General features: G+C 35.9%; 1 protein-coding gene across 7 annotated transcripts in view; it reads left to right on the forward strand.

Annotated features, from left to right (window-relative positions):
- PHF3 (PHD finger protein 3) overlaps positions 1–16,709 on the forward strand; it is an 86,936-nt gene that overhangs the window by 55,069 nt on the left and 15,158 nt on the right. For all 7 annotated transcript variants that reach the window (XM_032340366.1, XM_032340368.1, XM_032340365.1 and 4 more), the window contains 4 exons: positions 2,136–2,445; positions 12,067–12,250; positions 15,202–15,349; positions 15,431–15,587. In XM_032340366.1, the coding sequence (XP_032196257.1) occupies positions 2,136–2,445; positions 12,067–12,250; positions 15,202–15,349; positions 15,431–15,587 (799 nt within the window). The remainder of the gene's footprint in view (positions 1–2,135; positions 2,446–12,066; positions 12,251–15,201; positions 15,350–15,430; positions 15,588–16,709) is intronic.

The raw sequence follows: 16,709 nt of genomic DNA on the forward strand, positions 1-16,709 counted from the left end.
AAAATTTGTAGTACTTCTAACTTTCAGACCTAAAAATGATTTATATTTACATTTTTGCAAAGTCGGTTTGATTTTCAAGTGAATTAGTTCTGTTTTTCCCTAGGACATGTGAAAATTATTTTTGTCGATGATTTTTCAGAATTTTATTTAACTGCAATATCTTTTATATAAAATCCTAAACTATTAAAATATCTCTGTAGATGGCATTAGACATTTGCTTTTCAGAATGTCAAGTTTTAGGAGACATTTCCAAAGTAAGCTTAAAATGAAGCATGATGAAATATTATTTAGGTTTGTCATCATAAAACTACTCTTCCCTGGTTAAATAAGAATTTGAAATATTTAAATATGTGCCTTATAATTTGATGCTTAGGGTTGAATATGGAGTAACAGCATAGCCATGGTCATAGTGTGTAGGTTTTTAAGTAGTGTCTTGCTGAAACTGGTCTAGACTTTGATTTGAAGAAATCATAGCCCTGATGGTAGAAGTAAAGGGAAATGACTGCCAGCTTTCCTTCAGTATTTCAAAGACATTCATATTACCCGCTTTCAAGAAATAGTTCTTACAACTTTGCAACCTGAAATAGAGAAACGGTGCACTTGTGTTTTTCAAAATTATTTTGTTGGTTGGAAGATCTGTATCACTGAAACATGGACCCATCTAAATCTCCCCAAGCCTAGGTAGACCATTCTAACTTGCAAACAAATACTACATTGTTTGAAAGTTTTCTTGCTGGATTATGAATCCAAAACATTGTGTTTTGCTTTGTTTTTACCTAAGACAGGTTGTCTTGTTTCTGTTTTTTCCCCCATCAGTTTGGAGAAATGAAGACTGACTTAATAAAACTAGCATAGGCATTACTAATTAGGGTGAAGAATGGTAAATTATAAACGTGAAGTCAACCTTCCTCAATGGACAGCAATAGTTTGATATACAATAAAAAGACACAAGAGGAAGACAAAAAATGTGCTGCTGTTAAGGAATGAGTGCTGTGACTTTTTTTTCGAGATTTGTAAGGATTGAAAGTGATTTTTATAACTTCAGCCTTAAAACCTCTGGTACAAGAGAGTTGGCCGTACCACTCATTGTATTACCTTAAAATGAGTTTTGGCATTGTTGGTGCCACTCTTAACAAAATCAGCAGTAAGTCTTTAATTCATTAAAGAATATACGTAAATCTCTTATTTTAACCTTCCAAGCATAATTATTATGAATTAACCTGAAGAAGAAAGAAAAAAGACATGATTAAGTGAGCTCTCTACCTAACAATGGGTTAAAATTAAAATAATGTCCCTCAAATTGCTGTTTGTACATCTGATTTACCATTTTATTCAAAAGTAATTCCAGATACTTTAAAGTTAGAGAAACAAGGTTTTTAGACTCCTAAATCTTGTACCCGTTGATTTTTTTTCATTGTTAGTGAAGTTTTTTAGATAAAATTTAGTAAAGGAAAACTTTTATGAAGAGATCTGAAATTTTAAAAAATTCAGCCTGAATTATTAGGATCTTCATGTATAATCTTTATTCAGAGATACAATTTTATTATCTAAACCATGGTCAGTAGTACGGAAGTCTGCTCTCAAAAGCACATAAAAAGATTCTTCAGTATAATCACTGACATTCTGGCTCATGAGCCAGAATATTTTGAATGCAAAGAATAGTGACATAAAGTGGTTAATAAATAATCTAAGTCTCCATTTTGTTTTTGAGTTGCATTGTTGCTCTGATCTTTTGTTATTCAAAATTATTCATCAAATGAGCGATTCTGTTTTAGGTAGGAGTTTGGATTTGTGGGGTAACTGACGGATTGTCTCTGATCACATTATCACAGCTCTTAACCCACCTTCTCAGTGGAGAAATTTTATACTTTATTATTCAATGCAGTATGCTGACAAAGATCAGGTGCTCTTTATTTTACCTTTATGGTTTTTTGTATTTTCTCATTCATACTAGAGGGGATATATTTGACTTAAAATTTCTGTCTTCATAGAATATTCTTTGAAAACTTGGTCCATGTAAAACCAATAGGATGGGTAAGGACAGAAAACAAATATCAGAAAATGATTAAAAAGTTAATTTAGGCTCACTTTTAACATTTTTTTAAGTGCATTAAAGTTTTTTCCCTTCTTCCCAGGTTTATGGTTGGCTGTGGGAGATGTGATGACTGGTTTCATGGTGATTGTGTTGGTTTAAGTCTTTGTCAAGCACAACAAATGGGAGAAGAAGACAAAGAATATGTGTGTGTGAAATGTTGTGCTGAAGAAGATAAAAAGACTGAAATAATAGATTCAGATATTTTGGAAAACCAGGCTAAAGTTGAAGTCCACAGTGAAGATAGAACAATGGAATATGAAAAGCTTGGGTTATCAAAGCACACACCAGCAAATGATAAAACCAAATATATAGAGGATACAGTGAAGCACAAGGTCAAAATTTTAAAACGGGTAAGCTTATTAAAGCATTCTTTTTATTTAAGAACTTTGTATGGTCTGACAATTTGAAATTTCTCTTTGGGTTTCATTGTTCAAAGTGTACATTTCCAAATGTACTTTTCTGTAAAAATGAATGGATTTTTATTAAAATATTTTGGCAGTCTTGGTGAAATCAGGTAGTGAAATCTTCCAAAATATATGTATCTTTTCTTACAGAATTTTATGCAGTTTCTAGTCTGTAGTTGGTAGTTGGATTTTCTTTGTTAGGATGTATGTGTGATCTTGTGGTATTAAAGTAGTACTGAGCTGTTCATTGTGCTTGCTGATAAGGTGGTAAAACTTCAGTCCATAACTGTCTGCTAATTCATGAACCACATTGGACATTATTTTCAGGTAGAAGAGTTGTTTTGTATCTTTAAAGAAAAGTAGACTTAATTCTTTTGATTTTTGTCCAGTGTTTGCTTGGAACCTTCACTTCATACTTTTTCTCTTAAAAAAGTCGGTTTTCCCTTAACCTTATATTTTTAACTAATTTCTAAATGTATTTTCTAAATAAAAATTTCAAGATATTTAGTGAGTTACAGGAGAGATGTATTCAGTGTTTTATCTGATTAAGTTTTAATAATTTTCATCATCTATGTTTTTTTTACCTATGATTTTTCTATTTTGTTGTTCTTATAATGGTAGGAAAGGGATAACAATGGCAACAAATATATGGGGATAGTCAAGTGTAATAATGCAAAAGACAATGAACTTGAGTTGGAGTGTTAGAAGAACCATGGAAATCTTTTAATCCAGCCATTGAGATTGAGGAACATAAGCATCTTTTCTCCGAAATCTTCATTATTTATAAACTCAGTTCTTTGACACACTCCTTATATTACAAATTTGGATTAAGTTACAGTGGTATTCAGCATTTTCTGGCTGCCCATACATTTTGAGAATCAGATTATGTCCTTCTGACATTTGCTTTTCCTTTTTTCTGTTGATTTGATTAGCACCAAAGTAATTGGTATAGAGCTGAGAGCTCCACTGAGAATAGCTTAAAACACATCTTTGGAAAACTTTGTTAATTATTAATGATTAATCATCAGTTTTGGATGTAATATCTTGGCCATTCAGAAACACAGCTCATTGTTTTGTCATTTAGCTAAGTTGTCTTTATCTTGTCTAAAAAGATATGAGACATGTGAAACATTAAGTGTTTTAAGAACCCACTATACAGTCTCTGTATCAGAAAAGAAATTGAAGTAAGTCTGATTTTGTAAGTAAATGTACTTACAAAACCCAAGTGATTACTGCTTCCTTTTCTTTTTGATGGTGAACTGCTGAATCTTATTTGGATTCTGCTGATACTAGATTATGGAATCTGTTTTTTGTTTTATTTTTTATTTTTTTAAAGGTTTTATTTATTTATTTGACAGAGAAGCAGGGGGAGTAGGAGGAGGAGAAGGGGGCTTCCCTCCAAGCAGGGAACTGGATATGGGGCTGGATTCCAGGATCATGACCTGAGCGAAAGGCAGACACTTAACTGACTGAGCCACCCAGGCGCCCCTGGAATCTGCTTTTTAAATATCACTTCTTATTCCTAGATTTTATGTTGAACCATTTCTTAAGTTTCTGTTGTCTGCCAGACATGGTACCAGACTTGGGTATCTAGCACTGATTGAAATAGGTTTCTGTTCTCAAGTAAATCTAGTTGGAGAGATAGAAAATAAGTAAATAAAAAATTAGAGGATTTGTAGTCTAGAGAAAATCAGTTTTTTCCTGTAAACTCTGTCTTCTTACAGCCTATCAAAACCTATGATTAAATATCATAGTGTTCTTTTCCCTGTCATTCTTTCTTTTTTTAATTTTCATTTTTCTATTTAAATTCAATTAATATGTAATGTTTGTTTCAGAGGTAGGGGTCAACGATTCATTAGTCTTATATAATACCCAGTACTTATTACATCACATGCCCTGCTTAATGTCCATCACCCACTTACCCCATCCCTCCACCCCTTTCCCCCAAGCAGCCTTCAGTTTTTTCCCTATTATTAAGAGTCTCTTATGGTTTGTCTCCCTCTTTGGTTTCGTCTTGTTTTATTTTTTCTCTCTCTTCCCCAGTGATCCTCTGTTTTTCTTAAATTCCACATATGAGTGAGATCATATGATAATTGCCTTTTTTTTGATTGACTTATGTCATTTAGCGTAATACCCTCTACTTCCAACACATGGTTCAAATGGCAAGATTTCAGGTTTTTTTTCATGGCTGAGTAGTATGCCATTGTATGTAGGTCCATATCTACTTCATCCATTCATCTGTCGATGGACATCTTTCCATAATTTGGCTATTGTGGATGTTGCTGCTATAAACATTGGGGTGCAGGTGCACCTTTGGATCACTACATTTGTGTCTTTGGGGTAAATCCCTAGTACTGCAATTGCTGGGTTATAGGGTAGCTCTATTTTCAAGTTTCTGAGGAATTTCCATACTGTTTTCCAGAGTGGCTGCACTAGTGTGCATTCCCACCAACATCCTAAGAGGGTTTCCCTTTCTCTTGATTCCTTGCCAACATCTTTTATTTCCTGACTTGTTGATTGTAGCCATTCCGATTGATGTAAGGTGATATTCATTGTGGTTTTGATTTGTGTTTCCCTGATGATGAGTAGGTGGACTTCTTTTTCATGTCTGGCCATTTGTATGTCTTCTTTGGAGAAATGTCTGTTCATGTCTTCTGCCCATTTCTTGATTGGCTTATTCTTTGGGTGTTGAATTTGGTAAGTTCTTTATGGATTTTGGATACTAGCCCTTTATTTGGTATGTCATTTACAAATATCTTCTGCCGTTCTGTCAGTTGTCTTTCAGTTTTGTCGACTGTTTCTTTGCTGTGCAAAAGCTTTTTATCTTGATGAAGTCCCAATAGTTCATTTTTGCCTTTGTTTCCCTTGCCCTTGAAGAAGTGTCTAGCAAGAAGTTGCTGTGGAGTTTGGTGCCTATGTTCTCCTCTAAGATTTTGATACATTCCTGTCTTCATAGGTCTTTCATCCATTTTGAGTCTGTGTGGTTTATGGTGTAAGGAAGTGGTCCAGTTTCATTCTTCTGTATGTGGCTGTCCAGTTTTCCCAAAACTGTTTGTTGAAGAGACTATCTTTTTTCCATTGGATCTTCTTTCCTGCTATATTAAAGATTAGTTGGCCAAAGGGTTGAGGGTCCATTTCTGGGTTCTTTTATTCTGTTCCATTGATCTCTGTGTCTGTTTTTGTGCCAGTATAATGCTGTCCTGAAGATTACAGCTTAGTAAAACAGCTTGAAGTCTGCGATTGTGATGCTACCAGCTTTGGTTTTCTTTTTAAGTATTCCTTTGGCTCTTTCAGGTCTAATCTGGTTCCATACAAGTCTTAGGATTGTTGTTCCAGCTCTGTGAAAAAAGCTGATGGTATGTTAATGGGGATTGCATTGAATGTATAGATTGTTCTAGGTAGCATAGACATTTTATGTATGAAATGTTTCTCTATTTCTTTGCGTCTTCTTCAATTTCTTCATGAGTGTTCTATAGTTTTTTGAGTACAGATACTTTGCCTCTTTGGTTAGGTTTATTCCTAGGTATCTTACGGTATTTGGTGCAGTTGTAAATGGGATCAACTCCTTAGTGTCTCTTTCTTCTGTCTCATTGCTAGTGTATAGAAATACAGTTAATTTCTTTGCATTGATTTTATGTGTATTGATCCTGCCACTTGAATTCCTTTTTTTTTTTTTTAAAGATTTTATTTATTTATTTGACAGACAGAGATCACAAGTAGGCAGAGAGGCAGGCAGAGAGAGAGAGAGAGGGAAGCAGGCTTCCTGCGGAGCAGGGAGCCCGATGTGGGGCTCGATCCCAGGACCCTGAGATCATGACACGAGCCGAAGGCAGCAGCCCAAACCACTGAGCCACCCAGGCGCCCCGCCACTTGAATTCCTTTATGAGTTCTAGCAATTTTGGGCTACAGTCCTTTGGGTTTTCCACATAGAGTATCATGTCATCTGCAAAGAGTGAGAGTTTGACGTACTCTGTGCTGATTCTGATGCCTTTTATTTCCTTTAATTGTCTGATTGCTGAGGCTAGGACTTCTAGTACTGTGTTGAAGAATAGTGGTCATAGTGGGCATCCTTGTCATGTTCCTGACTTTAGGGGAAAAGCTTTCAGTTTTTCCCATTGATAATGTCATTCACTCTGGGCTTTCCATATGTGGCTTTTATGATATTGAGGTATGTTCCCTCTATCCCTGTACTATGGAGAGTATTGATCAAGAAGGGATGCTGTACTTTTTCTGCACCTATTGAGAGGATCATATGGTTCTTATCCTTTATTTTATGAATGTCATGTATCATGTTGATTGATTTGTGGTTGTTGAGCCATCCTCCAAGCCCAGGAATAAATCCCATTATTCATGGTGAATAATCCTTTTAATCTACTGTTGGATCCTATTGGCTAGTATTTTGGTGAGAATTTTTGCATCCATGTTCATAGGAATGTTGGTCTATAATTCTCCTTTTTGGTGGGGTCTTTGTCTGGTTTTAGGATCAAGGTAATGCTGGCCTCAGAGATGAGTTTGGAAGTTTTTGTTCCATTTCTGTTTTTTGAAACAACTTCAGAAGGGTAGGTATTACTACTTCTTTAAATGTTTGATAGAATTCCCCTGGGAAGCCATCAGGGCCTGGGCTCTTGTTTGGAGATTTTTGATTATTGCTTCAATTTCCTTGCTGGTTATGGGTCTGTTCAGGTTTTCTATATCTTCCTGGTTCAGTTTTGGTGGTTTAATCATCTCTAGGAATGCATACATTTCTTCCAAATTGACTAATTTGGTGTCATATAGTTGTTTATACTGTGTTCTTACAGTTGTACTGAAGGGGAGATTGTGATTTTATTTGGGTCCTTTCTCTTTTCTTTTTGACAAGTCTGGCCAGGATTTTATCGATTTTATTAATTCTTTCAAAGAACCAGCTCCTAGTTTCCTTGCTCTGTTCTGCTGTTCTTTTGGTTAGTATTTCATTGATTTCTGCTCTGATCTTTTTTATTTCTGTTCTTGCTGGATTAAGCTTTATTTGCTGTTCTTTCTCCCAACTCCTTTAGGTGTAAAGTTAGGTTGTATATTGGAGACCTTTCTTGTTTCTTGAGAAAGGCTTGTATTGCTATATACCTGCCTCTTAGGACCACCTTTGCTGTATCCAGAGGTTTTGAACAGTTACGTGTTCATTTTTTATTTGTTCTCATTGATTTTTAAAATTCTTCTTCAATTTCCTGGTTGATGCATTCATTCTTTAATAGTATGCTCTTTAACCTCTATATATTTGAGTTCTTTTCAAATTTCCTCTTTTGATTGAGTTTCAGTTTCAAAGCATTGTGGTCTGAAAATATGCAGGGAGTGATCCCAGTCTTTTGGTATCACTTGAGACCTGATTTGTGAACCAGTATGTAATTTGTTCTAGAGAATGTTCCATGTGCACTGGAAGGAATGTGTATTCTGTTGCTTTAGGATGGAATGCTCTGAATATATCTGTAAAATCTTATCTGGTCCAGTATGTCATTCAAAGCCCTTGTTCCTTGTTGATCTTCTGCTTAGATGACATGTCCATTGCAGTGAGTAGTAGGGTGTTAAAGTCCCGTGCTATTGTATTATCAATGTGTTTGCATTCCTAGAGGTAAAATACTAATTTAAATTTGTTAATAATTGGTTCATATAATTTACTGCTCCCATGTTAGGGGCATAAATATTTACAGTTGTTAGATCTTGGTGGATAGACCCTTTAATTATGATATATTGTCCTTCCTCATTTTTTATTACAATCTTTGGTTTAAAATCTAATTTGATACAAGGATTACTACCCTAGCTTTTTTTTAATGTCCACTAGCGTCATAAATGGTTTTCTAACCCCTCACTTTCAATTTGGAGGTGTCTTTGGGTCAAAAATGCGCCTCTTGGAGGCAGCATATTGGTGGATCTTGCTTTTTTTTTTTTTTAAGATTTTATTTATTTATTTGACAGAGATAGAGAGACAAGTAGGCAGAGAGGCATGCAGAGGGAGAGAGAGGCAGGCTCCCTACTAAGCAGAGCTCGATATGGGGCTTAATCTAGGACCACAGGGTCATGACCTGAACTGAAGGTAGATGCTTAACCAACTCAGCCACCCAGGTGCCCCTGGGTCTTGCCTTTTTATCCAAGCTGACACTCTTTGTTTTTCGGTTGGGGCATTTTAGCTCATTTACATTCAGAGTTTAACTATTGAAAGATATTAATTTAATGCTGTTGTATTACTTGTACAGAGTATATTCTCTCTGTTCCTTTCTGGTCTGGGGCTCTGCCTTTACTTAAAGGATCCCCTTTAATGTTTCTTACAGTCACAAATTCCTTTAGTTTTTCTTTGTTTGGGAAGTATTTTATCTGCCCTATTTTGAATGATATCCTTTGGATAAATTATTCTTGGCTGCATATTTTTCTCATTTAGCATCCTGAATATATCATGCCAGTGCTTCCTGGGCTTCTAGGTCTCTGGATAGGTGTGCTGCCAGCCTAAGGTTTCTACCCTTGTAGGTTATGGATCTTTTGTTCCAACTTGCAAGTGTCACTATTATTTGCTTAGGTGTTGACCAATTTTTGTTGATTTGGGGGAGGGGCGTTTCTCTGTGCCTTTCTCTGGACTTGAATGCCTTCTTCCGTTCGCAGATTAGGGAAGTTCTCCACTGTATTTTGCTCCAGTATACCTTCTATCTCTCTCTTTTTCCTCTTCTAGGATCTCAGTTATTCTAATATTGTTTTGTTTTATGGTATCATTGATATCTCAAATTCTACTCTCTTGATCCAGTAGTGTATCTCTTTCTCAGCTTCTTTATTCTCTATCCTTTTGTCTTCTGTATCACTAATTCTCTCTTCTGCCTCATTTGTCCTAGCAGTTAGAATCTCCATTTTTTATTGCAACTCATTAATAGCCTTTTGGCTTCTACATGATTAGATTTTCTTTCTTTTATTTCTCCAGAAAGGTATTCTCTAGTGTCTTCTATGCTTTTTTCAAGCCCAGCTCGTATCTTTATAAGCGTTATTCTGAACTCTAGTTTTGACATCTTATATCCAAACTGCTTGGGTCCCTGGCAGTTGGTACTGCCTCTTGTTGTCTTTTTTAAGGCTTTTCTGTCTTGTCATCTGTCCAGAGAGTAGATGAATGTGAGAACAAAATACTAAAATGGCAACAATGACCCCAGAGAAGTGGGGTCACAAGAGACTGGAAATGGGGGGGAAAAAAAGGATAATAGAGGTGAACAGAAAACAGCAATAGACTGGATCCTGTGTGTATTTTGGTCTGTTAAAACACTAGGCCCCAGAATTTTAAAGAAAGAAAAACTTTACATATTTACGAAAATGAAATTAAATGCATTGAAAGAATAGAATGTAACTATAAAAAGACAAAAGAGAAAAAAGAAGGAATATAAACAAACAGGTGAACAGAACAGAGCAGTACACTATATCCTGAGTGTATTTTTGTCTCTTTGTTAGAAGAAACTACAACCCAGAGTTGTAAGGAAAGAAAAATGTATTTATCTATAGAAAAATAAAATTAAATACAATGAAAGGCTACAACGTTACTGAAGATGAAAATTTAAAAAGAGTTTAACAAAAAGAAGAAAAAAAGGAGAGAAAATGATCAGACAGGTGAAGAGAACAGAGCCGTACACTAGATTCTGGGTGTATTCTCGTGTTTGTTAGAAGAAACTGCATCCTGAAATTGTAAAGAAAGAAAAACTTCCATATATACAAAATAAATACAATGAAAGGATGCAATATAAGTGTAAAAATGAAAATTAAAAAAAGGTTTTTAAAAGTTGATAAAATAATTGATTGAGAGAGGAAAGAGAAAAACATTATAATTAAAAGACTAAAGAATTGTGGGGGGAAAACCATGAATTCTATATATTATTTTACCTAGTACTCAAGTTTTGCATTTCTCTGTGGTCAGTAAATTTGGTATTAGCTGGATGTTCTTGATGATCTTCTGGGGGAAGGGCCTGTTGGGCTGATTCTCAGGTATCTATGCTCTGTGCAGAATTGTACCACCCTTGCCAGGGGCCAGGCTAAGTAAGTGGCTCTGGATTACTCTCTGTGACTTTTGTTTCCTTACGGTTTTCTGCCCTGCTTTAGAGGATGAGAATGAAGATGGCGGCCTCCCAGTTTCCAGCCCTAGAGCTTAGAGCTTGGGGTTGGGGGTGGGGGTGGGGGAGCACTCCTTAGTGCACCCTAGAGAAAAGCAGTCAATCATTCCTGTCTCCCTGGTCTCTGGCTGTACCCTGCAATCACCCAGACTGTGACCAGTGATTCTGTCTCATGGCATGTGACCCCGTTTTGATTCTTCAAAACCTGCAGACTCCTGTGATATGCACTTGCGCCCCCCTCCCCAGCTTCCAGGGGGAGGGAAGGAGGAGGTCTTGGGGTGGTTCTGCTGCTTGCTGGGCCCCTGCTCAGCAGGGATGTGATGGACCACAGTTCAGGGTATATGGCAACCCTGTGCTGAGAGCCCACTCTTGGGCTCGCTGAGTGCAGCCAGCTTCCCCACACTGATGCTGGGGAACTCTGCCACACTCAGGCACCTCCAGTCTTGCTGTGACCCCAAGGATCCTGGGACCATAGTATCCCACCTAGGTTTCCAACCTACTTAGCCACCAGGTGCATTTCAGGCAGGAATGTCCCTCACTGGAGCAGCCTGCTGAAAGTTCTGATTTTGTGCTCCACTGCTATATCACTTCTGGTGCTGGATGATGGAGGCTCCCTCCTGCTGTGGTTCATCTTCCTATGTATCACCTCAGATTCACTTCTCCACACCTACCTTGCAGAAAGTGGTTGCTTTTCTATTTGTAGAGTTGCATCTAATTCTTTTCTTAGACCTCAAGTTGAGTTTGCAAGTGTTCGGAATGACTTAATAGTTGTCTAGCTGAATTCCTGGGACCAGATGAAACTAAGGTCTCCTACTTCTCCACCACCTATGGATAAACTTCTCCCTTTCAAACATTACCATGAAGTGATTAATTATTTTAAAGGGTCTTAGAATTCTAGTTCACAAGTTCTTCGTTGGTTATAATTAGGATGAGAGTAGCAGGTATCCTGATAGATTGTTCTACTTTATAGAAGTTAAAACTGCCAGTTGATACAGTGAGAATTTAATTGATAAACTTAGAGGTGGGTATGATTTCATTTGTTTTAGAAAATAGTGAAAAACATAGATACCTGTTTCTCCATAATCTCTCCCTCTTTTTTCCATGTCTGTAGCCAGCTAAAACAACTCTTACTATCTTTTATCTATTTTTTTTTTCTAATATTATTAATGGGAAAATGGTATCCAGGTTTTTTAGTTCTCCTTTATAGGCTGTTATGTGTTCTGCAAAATAGGTGCTTAACAAATGGATTTTGAATGAGAGCATGAATCTCCTTTTTGTTATTAATTGAGAGTTATTTTTGTACATCTTTTTTAAAAAACTTAAATATTTATTGGGCTAAAGAATATAATGTTTGCTATCTTGCTAGATTATAATACTAATTAGGTTTAATCTTTTTCATCCACATACTCTTGAGCCTTGCTTTAGTAGTTTTCATTCTAATGAATTAAATAATATTTTTTCCAAGGAATCTGGTGAAGGCAAAAACTCATCAGACTGTAGAGATAGTGAAATAAAAAAATGGCAGCTAGCTCCTCTTCGAAAGATGGGACAACCAGTTTTACCTCGGAGATCCTCAGAAGAAAAAAGTGAAAAAATACCAAAAGAGACTACAACTGTTATTTGCACAGGAGAAAAAGGTTCCAAACCAGGTAGTAAGATTCATAAAAATCCTATGTACTAATAAAGTTATATTTCATACACTATCAATTAGTATATTTTAGGGAAATTTAACCATTTTAATAACTTGATGGCAATAAAAATAGTTCAGGTGATCTTTCTTGAAATTAATAACTATTGCTCTAAATTCTGGGAAGGGCTAATGAACTTAATAAGATCCCATCTTCATGGCACTCAAACACTAGTAGAAGACAGACATTAAGTAGACTAATAAAATGGTGTGCCATTTTTTACAGCGTTTAGGCACCGTGAATAAAAGTAAGTGGAGTTAAGAGTCACAGTTGAGGAGAGTGGTGAGAGTTTGTTTTAGATAGAATTCAGCGGGTAACTTGTGAGGTATAATTTAAAGTGATAGGAACTTTTTTTTGGAGGACTGGGTAGCGTATAGTCTAAAGGTTTCAAGGTAGAAACAAGCTTGGTATTTGAGGAGCACAAGAGCCACAGTGGAATGGTTAGGGTAATACATGGGATAGAATAAGGGTCAAGATGAGTTCAGAGAAAATTATGTAGGAACTTTGAGGTCCTGATAGAGTTTATATTTTATTCTGAATGTAATGGAAAAACTTCAGAGGATTTTATACCAAGGGCATGATGGGTTTACTCCTTTTTTTCTGTGAAAATTGGATTGTAGGAGAATAGGACAAAATGAGGGTAGTTAGGAGTCTATAACAGTATCCTAGGGAAAAAAGGATGCTAGCTTGGAACAGAGATACAGTGGAGGAATGAAAAATGGTCAGATTCTGATAAGTTTTATAGTAGAATTGGCAGAACTTGCTGTTGGATTAGTTATAGGTAGGTGGGTAAGTCTTAGCAGAGGATTAACTAAATGTTGGTGCCATTTATTGAGAAAAACAGATTAGGGGAGGAAAATTGAAAAATTATGTGTGGGTGTTTTAACTTTGAGTTGCCTTTAAGATACCCAGGTAAGGATGTTTGACATAAGTCTAGAGCTTAGAGAAGACTTCAAGGGGTTGTATATAAACAAGAGATTTATCAGTGCATAGTTATTTAAAATCATGTACTTAGAAACATCTATTAAAGAGTTTGATAATGAAGAAGCAGAAGCACAGTACTTGGGGGTCATGTCAGCATTTGGAAGTTGAGAAGACAAGAGGTTCCACAAAAGAGACTAAAAGCTGGTCTGTGAGGTAAGAGAACTAAGGGACCATGATGAAGTTTCAAGAAGGAGGGAATGGTCAGTTGTGTTCAGTGTTGTCTGGACATCTATTAAGGAGCATAGATCGTATGTGATTTAGTGAAATGGAAATCATTGGTGACCTTAACTAGAATCGTTTTGGTGGAGCACTGGGGATGAAAGCCAGTTCTAGTGGTTTTTGGAGGAATGGAAAGTGAGGAATCAGAGATACTGATTACTGTTTTTTGTTTTTTTTTTTTTTTTAAGATTTTATTTATTTATTTATTTGTCAGAGAGAGAGAGAGAGAGAGAGAGAGAGAGAGCGCGCGCACAGGCAGAGTGGCAGGCAGAGTCAGAGGGAGAGGCAGGCTCCCTGCGGGGCAAGGAGCCCGATGCGGGACTCGATCCCAGGACGCTGGGATCATGACCTGAGCCGAAGGCAGCCGCTTAACCAACTGAGCCACCCAGGCGTCCCCTGATTACTGTTTTAAAGAATTTTGCTTTTAAAGGGAACCGAAGTGGTGTGGTAGTTAAAGGGATATGTGAGGTACAGAATTTTTTAAGGGAGATATAGCCTGTTTGGAAGACTATGGGAATGATCCAATAGAGAGAATTTGGTGATGTAGTTGAGGGCTTCAAAATCCATTAAAAAACAAGAGGGGATGGTATTTACATAGAAGGGTTGCTCATAAACAAGGACAGCTTACCCATTTTAATAGTAGGGAAGATGATTGTATATGGTAGGAGGGCAGATAGATGCAGGTAGGCTAGATTTGGTGATGGGAAGATATGATAGCTGTCATTTTCTTGTTTTCTTAGTGAAATAATGAAGTGAAAAAATCAAATGAGGTTGAAGTTGGGGAAGGAGGTATTGTTGGTTTGACAAGAAAGGAGAAAAATTATAAAATAGATGTTTTGAGACTGGAAGAGCAGATTTACTAAGAAAACTTAATAAGATTAGGACAGCAGATTGTTATCTACCTCAGATTTGTGATTATAAATTTAAAGTGAGATCTGTTAGCATCAGTGTTTATTTTTCTCCAGTTGCCTTCAGCTGTTTGTAGGCTATTTGGGTGAAGGATAAAGTTGGCTTTTATTGGGTTTGTGGTTTTGCAAATGCAGGTGTTTTAAAGGAGAGAGGATAAAAGTGTTTAGTATGCAAGGGTATGGTAATAATGTTGTACTGTCTGATCAGAGTTGCTTATGTGGGAAAATGAGGACATGAATTATAAAAATGATAGATTTAAGAATTGATGGGTCAGTGCAGGGTGAGTTGGGGGAGTAGTGCCTGGCTGGCCCACTCAGAAGAACACGTGATTCTTGATATTGGGATTGTGAAGTCGGAGCCCCAGGTGGGGTGTAGAGATTACTTCAATAAATAAAACTTTTTAAAAATGGGAAAAAAATAAAATGGGAAAAGTGCATTTGCGTTTCATAGCTTTAGGCCATTTTTTAGTCACTTAATTTGTCATTAAAATTCATTTAAATTAGAATTTCTCTTTTTTAAATTGAGGTATAATTGGTATATAACATTGTTAGTTTCAGGTGTATGACAACGATTGGATGTTTGTATATATTGGGAAATGATCACAGTAAGTCTAGTTAACATCTGTCACCATACACAGATTAGAATTTAAAAGTCAAATACTTCAGTACGGAATATGAGTTCTGATCTTATTTCTAAATAGTGATTTTTAATCAGTCAGTTTTGTTTGTAAACTTATATTATGCATTAAAAAGGAAGATGTCTTTTTAAAAACAATGAGTTTTGATTATTGTTTAAATTAGGGGCTCATGAGAAGCAAGAAATAAAAAAGAAGAAAATTGAAAAGGGAATGCCTAATATGCATCCTCCTGCTACTTCTACTTCCAAGCCTTCTGCAGATCAGATCAGACAAAGTGTCAGACATTCTCTCAAAGACATTCTTATGAAAAGGTAACACACATTATTATATAGAAGATTGAATAATATATGCTTCATGTATTTGAAGAATAATTGAATTATTCTAATTTTAAGACTTACAGACTCAAATTTGAAGGTGCCAGAGGAAAAAGCAGCAAAAGTTGCCACAAAAATTGAAAAAGAGCTTTTCTCTTTTTTTCGGGACACAGATGCTAAATATAAGAATAAATACAGAAGTTTGATGTTCAATCTGAAAGATCCTAAAAACAATGTAAGTATATTTTGTTCATGTCTATAGATATTTATGCTTCCAGCTTTCCTGAATACATTGGAATTTAAGATTATAATACAGTAGATCTATAATTTATTTCTTCAATTGAGATGGTCATTTTAATAGTCTTTCACTACAGAACTGAGATTATGAATTCTGCGTAGTGGTGGCTAGTGTTATATAATGAGCGTATTAAAATGTAAAATACTAAGTCTGTCTTAACCTGATTTATGGGACTTTTCTTTTTGTCCCTTATTTAATCCAATTTATTAAAAATTCATTCATATGGGGGTGCCTGGGTGGCTCAGTGGGTTAAAGCCTCTGCCTTCCGCTTAGTTCATGATCCCAGCGTCCTGGGATCGAGACCCATGTCAGGCTGTCTGCTCAGCGGGGATCCTACTTCCCTCTCTCTCTCTGCCTGCTTCTCTGCCTACTTGTGATCTCTGTCAAATAAATAAATAAAATCTTTAAAAAAAAATTCATTCATATGTATTCTTTAAAATTGCTGTTAAACCAAAATTCATAATAAACACTGTATTGGTACTTCTGATTTAAATCCGAAAATGGAGTAACACTCCTTAAGAAAATAAGTTACACTTAGGTAAAAAAGAATACTATTTTAAAATATTTTGTTAATTTAAATATGATTTTAATTCTAAATATCCTTTAGCAGGGAAGCGAACATTACTTGAACTGTTAATCGTTTCCTGCATTTCTTGTTTGGGTCTCAGAGGATATTTAAAAGCTGTGTATGTGTAAATACAAACTCCTTGTATATTTGCTTAAGTTTTATAAGATTTTCACATAATTGATAACAGTTTGTCAATTTGTGTAACGATATTTGCAATAGATAGAATGTGATACTAACAGCTACTTAAGAAAAATCTAGGTTATACAGTCTGTCATTATTGTCCAGGGGGTCAGATACTTCTTGAATTATATAGTCTGGAAGCTTTTTTTTCAGTTAAGTAAACGTTTATTTCCTTTAGGTTTCTTTCGTGCAGTGGGTTCTTTGCTCTGAAGTCCTCTCTAAGCTGGTTAGAAATCAAAGATATGAAAAGATCTAAGATATGAAATCTTAAAAATATGAACGACAACACATTCAGTAAAGTTTTTTTATGC

This window comes from Mustela erminea, chromosome 4 (assembly GCF_009829155.1).
Source record: "Mustela erminea isolate mMusErm1 chromosome 4, mMusErm1.Pri, whole genome shotgun sequence".
NCBI classification, from domain to species: Eukaryota; Metazoa; Chordata; class Mammalia; order Carnivora; family Mustelidae; genus Mustela; species Mustela erminea.